The sequence below is a fragment of the Rutidosis leptorrhynchoides genome, chromosome 2 (assembly GCF_046630445.1).
Source record: "Rutidosis leptorrhynchoides isolate AG116_Rl617_1_P2 chromosome 2, CSIRO_AGI_Rlap_v1, whole genome shotgun sequence".
In the NCBI taxonomy this organism is placed as follows: Eukaryota; Viridiplantae; Streptophyta; class Magnoliopsida; order Asterales; family Asteraceae; genus Rutidosis; species Rutidosis leptorrhynchoides.
The window spans coordinates 46820900-46829527 of record NC_092334.1 but is presented as its reverse complement, the minus strand read 5'-3'; the positions used below and the strand labels follow the sequence as shown (position 1 = coordinate 46829527).

Genomic DNA, 8628 nt, shown 5'->3' with positions numbered 1-8628 from the left:
GGTAATGGGAAATGGGATTTGAAAAGAGAATTGAATAAAAATGTGTGTTTTGATGGGTGAAGTGGGGTTGTGTGTATCTTGGCTTGTACTTCAAATCAAGGTCATTTGGATGTTGGTGAGATGGTGTCGTTTTAATGGTTAAGGGTGAAGGAATTTTTTGGAGTTTTAAAAACTTCGACTTCTGAGCAACTATATAATCATGGTAGAATCATTAAATGGATCGGGTTGTTTCAGATACGAACTTTGTTTATTTTTATTTCTGTATTTGGACAACCTTTAGTGGGTCATTATTTAAGAACATACCTACACCTATTTTTTGTCATACACTATCAAATATATTTTTTTGACATTGACAAATGATGGCGTGTCAATTTAAACGAAATGGTAAAAGTGTCCAAAATTCTATTTGATATATTGTATTGATTGAGTATATTCTTTTCTTAGCGGATTAAAAGAAACTAGAGTGGAAAAGGATGAAGATTGGGGTGTTTCGATGTTTTAAGGAACCTACAATTATAACTTGGAGATTATTCATCTTCAAGGATACAATTACCACGTCCCAAACTTGAAGATCCACATGATTAGAACTCATGTTTGTTGAGAGCAATTACCTTTAGTAAAGATGAAGCTTATCACGAATGATAGTGGCTAACCTTTTAATGAGTTGATAACAATTCTATTTATAGTACCTTGGAAATTAGTCACGAGCATTGGCGAATCCAGGATTAAAACTCAATGGGATCCTAATTTTTTTTTTTCACAACTAATTATATTTGACGGGTATTTTACCGGTTGCTTACCTCTAAGAAACAATAAATATCCTAAAAATATATGGGGTCCTCCAAAAAAAATTTAACGGTGTTCTGTACAATTTGAAGAGTAGTTGAAAAGAAAGGCATTGAGTTGTGAAAAGAAATTCCAGACTAGCGGGGTCACGGGACCCCACACCCAAATTCGCCACTGGTCACGAGTGCCTATTGCAATGTGCACTTATATTAACGAACATACGCATCATAATTGCACATTACAATATTGCGGATTAAATATGTGCGGCCGCGTATACAAGTATGAAAAAAAAAAGATATAGCATACGGATCACATCTTATTATTATGAAAATTAATCTACAGTCACACATATTTGATTTATGTAATGTTTATTTGAAAAAGACTAACATAACGCTTCATTTTGAGAGTTTTATTTTGAAGGAAAAGATGTATATTTTTATTTGTATCGTGTTCTCAACGGTTCTTAGAAAGAACTAATTATTTTCTACATCTCATTTATTTTTCTTACTCCTATTTGATTTATTTTTCTCTCTCTTTATATATATTTTTTCAGTAGTGTTTTATCTCACAATTTTCTTTTGAAGAGTTGTACTCTACTTTCAAATTTACTGTTAACTCAACCGACAAGTCTTTTGTAATAATATAAGACAAATCAGCTTAAAGTCTTGAAAAAATGGTTGATATGCATATTGACATATTGTAGCTTTTGGAGATGAGATGGACATGTGTTGCTATATTTTTATGTGTGACAAATGACAACTATAACAAATATTTCAGATACAAAAGTTATCACTAACGTAGAAATGTGATTTCTATACAAGTTACTAAACTACTTGCTTCCAAATTTGATACTTTTGTAAGATGTCTTTTATTTGATACAACTGTGTAAGATGTAAACTAATAATTAAGTTGGTAAGAACATTACCAACGGGCAAGTTCTCAGAGCTTTTTGGAGAATTCCATTGGCATGTCACAAATCCTAAAAAAATTTCCTAACCTTCTTTTGTTTTCGTTATGTGCAGAAGTTCCGGTTACTGTATGGGCCGTTTTATTTTATTTTTTTATTTTTTATTTTTTATTTTTGCATCGTTTGTAATTTGTGCGTGTCAAAATCTATGACATTGTTTGAACTTTTTACTTTATTTTTTTTTTATAGAGAAAACGAACTATATTAGAAAGGAGGAAATTTTCATCTGAAGACGCCAAAAAATGAACTATATTAGAACTTAGAAAGGAGAAACTTTCATGCGAAGATAAAAGACAAAACACCAAGACTGATAAGATACAAAAAAGATGATAACACATCAAACAGCACGACAAATAAACATACACGCAGTAACAGAGCATCCCATCCTAATCGAACAACAAACTGGCCTAAGTGAAACGATGACACCAAAGCTAATCAAGTCTACAAGACACAAAACCAACATTATACGTACATACATATTATATCAAGAACCAAACTCCTAGCAACCTTGCATACCCGTTCATGAACAAATTGAGCTTTTTTGTAATCGCATTAGTTTTTTTATTCTACGAGACCTACTTGATATGTTTGCCTTCTACTTGTGCAAATTGGATAGTGTAGAGAAAGAGATTAAGAATTCCACATTATTATTTGTGAGAAAATATTAGCTTAAGTTAATGTATCATTTGAGTATTCTCGGTGTTCTAAGTATACAATTTTGATTTGGGAAGTGATTTTCATACACTAATTCTTTTTTTATCTATATACACTTTTGTATCATAAATTCACAATTATACTCATTAATTAATCTATTTAGAAATTTAGAAATTATATTATTATTTTAAAAATAAGTAAGAGTATAATAGTAGGAAGGTGATCATCACACACCACTTTTTGATCTATGTACATTTAATTACCTATTAATTATACTTAGAATAAAAATATAAGTTTAATTTTTTAGATTAATGTAAAAGTATAATTGTTAGTTTATAAAATAAAAGTGATCAAAAAAAAAAAAATTGTATCTACTCCCTCCGTCCCAAATTTATTGTCTCTAGACAAAAAATACACAGTTTTAGAAAATCCCACTAACTTCATTCTCCACTAATAATATATTTTCTCTCTCCAGATTAACCTCTTTTAATTGGTTGAAAAAGAATCCGAACAATTAATTTGGGACATCTAAAAATAGAATAATAGACAATAGATTTGGGACGGAGGAGGGGGTAACAATCACCTCTCATAATAGTAACTTTAACTTAGATGGGGTATACCGTATATGGATATGAAAAGTGTGTGTACTCAATTTAGAGTTTAAATGTTTAAAACAAGAATCCATAGAGACCACGTGTTTAAAATCGTATGTATTGTCGTCCTTCTCCTCTCTTTAAAAGCCGCACTCGTATTATCCTTGAACCCAATTTGCATGTGGTTGATTTGCTTCGGTTTAGTGTTATTGTTGTTGACACAGTACCCTTTAATGAGGCTAAATTGCTTCGGCTATTAATCGATCGAAAGGTGCAAATTACCCAGGTTCGCTAGGTGGGTATTTTCGGTAGTGTGATTGCTTGTTCCGATGAGGACTCGTTTATTAGAATGCTTGATAGTGTTCCTGCCGATTTTGGGTTTGTTTGTATTTCTGCCTTTGAGTCAAAAGCAGACTGCTTCTCTAGGTACGCTTGGCTTGAATTTAGGGGCATCCCGTCGAAATATGCCTCGGTTGATAACATTAAAAAGATTGCTGGACATTGTAGGGATGTGGTACACGTCCCGAATGTTACGAATAAACTTGGTAATATTGGGTCGTTTTACGTTTTCGTTGAATCTAAAAACCCAAAGCATATTCACGAAGCTTTCGAAGTGGAGCTTGATGAACCAGGCAAACCAAAGACGTTGATTTGGGGCAATGAAATCGTGGATCCTTCGGTTATTCGGGTTATGGTGGACGATTTTTTTAATGTTGATTTGATAACCAAGGTTAACCAAGGGATTCGTAGCGGTGATGATGTTGATCGTGGCTTGGAAGTTGACCCGTGTCTTGATGTTCATGAGGATAGTACGTCTTTAGAGGGTGACACAACTTTCATTAGTTATAAGGTAAACAAGGGCTCGGATACGGTTAAAGATGCTGTTGTGAGAGCCGGAGTTGAGCAATTGTTTCGTGAAGAAGTACTTGTTGCGGATGATGATGCTTTTGGTGATGATATTGCTACTGGTGAAGTAACTTTTGATAATAATTCGGTGATAAAAGGAAAGAATCAAGAAGTTGAAGTTGAAAAGTGTCCTTCTGGTGATGATATTGCTACTGTTAAAGAAGTTGAAAAGTGTCCTTTTGAAGTTGATTTTTCTTCCCCGGTGATAACACGTTCAAAGGCGGGTGGGCATTGTAATTCTTCTGTTAAAGTTGATTTGGGTTTCGATAGATCACCTTCGGTTACGTTCTCTTTAGATAAGGTTCAAGCAGCTCTAGATTCTCAAGGCTTTCGCAAACGTAAACGGGCTCGTTGTTTAAATTCAGGTGATGATGGTGTGAGTTCGGAGGGGTATGAGGCTATTGGGGTGTGTGATTCGGTTCGAATGTCTGGTTTTGGGGCAGCGAAGGGTCGTCCTGATGATGAACATGTATGTAATGTGATGGATGACGTTGATGATCCTCGGGTCGATTTGGGTACAAGAAGAGAGGGTTTGAAGATGGGTCGTGGCAGTCTTCATGGGCCCGGGATAACGTCTGATTTGGGTCGTAGCGATTTAGATGAGCATGTACCAGCTTCTGATTTGGGTCGTGGCAGTTTTGATGGGCCTGAACCATCATCTACTAGCTTTTTTGAGGAGGTGGCAAAAGAACTTGAAGGTTGTATTAGGGTGGAAGGTAATTTGATCGGTTCGAGGACGCTCCCAAAGCTTTTTGTAAGTAAGAGATCTAGGGCGAAGAAAGTTCACGGGAAGGTGCCTCGTAAGGCTAAGCGTTAAAGGTTCATGAGTCCCCGTTTCATTGTTGAATTTATTTATTTTCGTTTGATCGTTCGTTGTGTCTTTTAATTCGTTAAATTGGATGTTGTTTGGTTAGGATTTAGTTGTGTTTATGGGCCTAGTTGCCTTTGTTTGTATCTTGGTTCCGAATCTTCTTTTTTTAATGAAGATTTCGTTTTTTTTATAAAGTTAATGTTTTTTGGGCAAAAAAAAAAAAGAGACCACGTGCGATCGATCCGCCTTTTTTACGTCATATATCCTTCCGCCTCACACTCGCACACTGGGAAAAAATCACACTCGATAAACTCCATTACATTCACGATGGAGAAACGACGACGTTCTACATCTCTTACTCTTCTCGTCATTTTCGCACTCATCGTCCTCCACCACCACATCTCCGCCACCGCCGATTCTCACTTCGAAGGCTTCGATGCCGACGACGAGCTCGATCTCTCCGACGACTTTCCAATCTCCGATCTCCCTCGCCGTTCTCCTCCACCTGCCACCACTTTATCAAAACCCTCCGCCGATACCCCTAATTCGCCCGATCTCACTACTAAACCCTCAATCTCACAATCATCTTCTTTTCATGATGATTTTTGGGATGAGGATGAATTCGAGGGCTTCAATTCAGTACCCGAACCCGCCACTGATGAACCGGCCTCAGATTCTGAACCGGCCGGCTCAGAACAGGATCCGATCTCGCCGAAACCGGCTCCAGCTCCTAAGAGTATCCGAAACTATACAATTGAGATAGTATCCGTATCGATTTTAATTATATTCGCGATTAACTTTTTCACAGGTAAAAAAGAGAATGAAACCCTAGCTTTAGCTTGGGCGGCTAAATTCGCAACCAACGATTCAATTTTCGAGCGTAATTTCAGTTTGTTAGGCGTGGGAGAAGGTGAGGATTCACCATTATTATTAAAAGAAGGTCAAAATGTGTTTAAATTTCACGCTAGTGGGCGTAGATTTTGCGAACGAGTTTTGGGAACAATGGAGTTGAAAAGTAGGCATGATTTGATTGCTAAACTGTATAATATGATTGTGCCTTGTAAAGATGAGATGACATTTGAAGTTTATATGAATGAAGATGCTATGGATCATGTGGTGTTTGCGTTAGCTAAAAAGAAGGTTGTGAAGAGTATGAATAAGGAATGTAGGGATCTTCAGAGGTTTGGGACATTGATGGCTGCACCGAGTAATAGGAAATGGGTTGCGAGTGAGTTAGGTGTTGTTACGGAATCGAAGGAAGTGGCTGGTGATTTGATCAATGAATCTGTTCTTGATCAGGTTGGTGATTATGACAGTGTCAAATAGTTGTATTATGTTACTTTTGTGCTTGATTAGTTTTTGTTGAGTTGATCTTTTTGAGTTGTTCTTTTGGTGTTCTTTGATGTGGTATCTCGAAAGTGATTATGTGATACTGAATAATTAGGTTCATATGGTTAGTTGGTAAATGGCACAAAAAGGTGTGAACTTTACCTCGTATATATATATTTGGGGTTTGTAATTGAATTTTGATATGTTAAGGTATCTAAATTACCACCAAATAGGGGAGCTTCGGAATAAGTTTGATTATCTAAGCTATATAAGTTTATTTTGTGGATGTTAGAAGATGTATCTTTTATTAATTTGTTTTGTAATGCTTTAAAAGGTAAAATCATCCTTTATTAAAATATTGAAATCTTGTCTGAAAACAAAGCTCATGGATTATTTTGTTTTCAAGAAACCAATTTATACTCGGTAGGGATTGCATTCAATCTCATTAACCTTTTCACTAAAGAGACTTGGTTCAAGAATGATTTTTTACTACCTCCTGATCATGCAACTGTATCGAAGGCAAACGATGAGGCAGCATATGTACATGGAAACATCTTAGATAAGATATAACCAAATTCAACCATTCTCAAGGGTAGATTAATAATGTTGTTATTTAGAGTTATAGAACTTGGGGCCTGAAATCCTTGCTAGAGGTCTCATTTTCAAATCTAAATCTTGTGGTGGCTAGGGAAGGGATGGAAATGGTCACAGATTAATCCGGTTAGGTCGTGTATATTACAAAATCTTTTATACAATTAGAGTATTTTCTTTTTATGCAAAATATATGTTATAGATTCATTACTTTTGTTTAACAATGCGTTTTGTGTTTCCTCTCTGCAGGTTTTTGGTGAAAAAGCATTCGAGAAATATGGGAAGTTGTTCATCTCAATGCACTTCTCTGATCAACATCCAAGTAATCACCGGAAGATTCTGATATTTAAGTTTGCGCTTCCTTCTGTTGACCAAATGGATGACTTAACACGACTCGTGGCTCTAATACCCTATTACATCGACTTCATTGGCCGATACAAACTCAGTTCACAGGTACATATTGTTCTACAGGTGCAAAATGAGTGAGTCGGACAGAAGGTTGGGTAATATGTCAAAACAACGGGTCATAATATGTTAATATTGTGTGGGTGAGGTTAATGTGAATAATAATTTGACCCATTCAAAATCACAGTTTGGACGGACCTGTTCAGCCTATTTGGCTATTTAACTAGTTTCTTTTTGGGCAAATGTTTTGTAGTTTACTTTTTGACCCGTTAGAGATGAAACATAACCTGATTTGACCTATTCATGAACTTCACAGGCTCGATCAAAACCCGAAGCAGCCAGAGCTAAACTTGCACAGGAAGTGTATAAGGAGCTTCAATCTGCAAGACAAGAAACCATTCAGAGAAAGAAGGCAGAGAAGAAAAAGATGATGGAAGAAGCCGAGTCAAAGCTTAATGCCGAGGCTTTACGCAAGAGAGAAGCAAAAGAACGGGCCCGTCAGTTGAAGAAAGCAATGCCTAAAATTAAGATGTCTCGCGGTGCTTAAAATGCTTCATATATGCAGGTCAACTTGTTAGTTCCATGTTTTTAGTATGTTTCTCTTATTGTTCCTCTACCTAGAGACATGATAGAAACTGCACGAATTAACATCTACGTACTTTAGTGGTCTGATATACGGAGTTTGGCAGGCGTTTTGGTTTCCCATATGTTTGTAGTTCGGTTTTCTGTCGGATTCTGCAGTTAGTAAGTTCTGTTCACTTGGTATCCAAAGTTTTATGTATTCTATCTAGTTCAAACTGGTTTATTGTAAACTTTAAGTACTCATTAGAAAGGATGTCATACATAAATTAAGCAGTTGAGTGTTTATCTGCAATGGCATTGTTATACAAGACACTTTTTACAGAAAATAGGAGAAGATTGTTTATTGCATTACATCTTTATATCTTTCCTAGTTACATCTGTGTTTCACTTTATGTTCTTCACATTTTGGGCAACTGGAGAGCTCAATAACAAGGACAAATTCTCACTATATGCTTTTCAAAATAAAAATAAAAATAAAAATAATAAAATTGCAATTCTGTATTCACTCATTTGCAGGTAAAATCTTCAATTATATGTGATTGCTGATTTCTTCACATAACGGTCCAACGAATTACACATCTTTGTCGATTAGTGACTTGTTACGACTGACTTGGAGAGATTCTGGCATCTAAAAAAAGGAAAATCATATATAATTTAACCACTACTTTGACAGTATCTTTTTTTCTGTTTGGTTTTGGTTCATCAGAGATCTGTCAAGCTTAGACATTAGTACTTTAAGATTCTTCAGTTTAGTTCATATATGCTTACCTTATTTTGTCCGCGGATTGTTGTGCTAGAGCCTAGAACGGTGTTGAACTCATCAACAGCTCTTACCCACTCGCACATTAAAGACAAGGTTAGGATCTAAATCAATACTAATAAGCACAAAGAATAGAGATGATAATGTAGTTTTTTAGCCAAATTTAGAACTAATTATAAGTATATAATAACAAAATAAAGCACTTAATAATTTGAACAAAAATTATTTTTATAACATGTTCAAC

At 35.6% G+C, this 8628-nt stretch overlaps 1 protein-coding gene across 1 annotated transcript; it reads left to right on the top strand.

The window, feature by feature from the left end:
* The first annotated feature begins 5014 nt into the window (after positions 1 to 5014).
* Positions 5015 to 7916, top strand: LOC139890821 (uncharacterized protein At5g49945-like). Its single transcript, XM_071873735.1, has 3 exons — positions 5015 to 6016; positions 6887 to 7090; positions 7359 to 7916. Exons 1-3 carry the CDS (start codon positions 5045 to 5047, stop codon positions 7587 to 7589), a joined length of 1407 nt encoding a protein of 468 aa, XP_071729836.1. The 5' UTR covers positions 5015 to 5044; the 3' UTR covers positions 7590 to 7916.
* Positions 7917 to 8628: the final 712 nt, after the last annotated feature.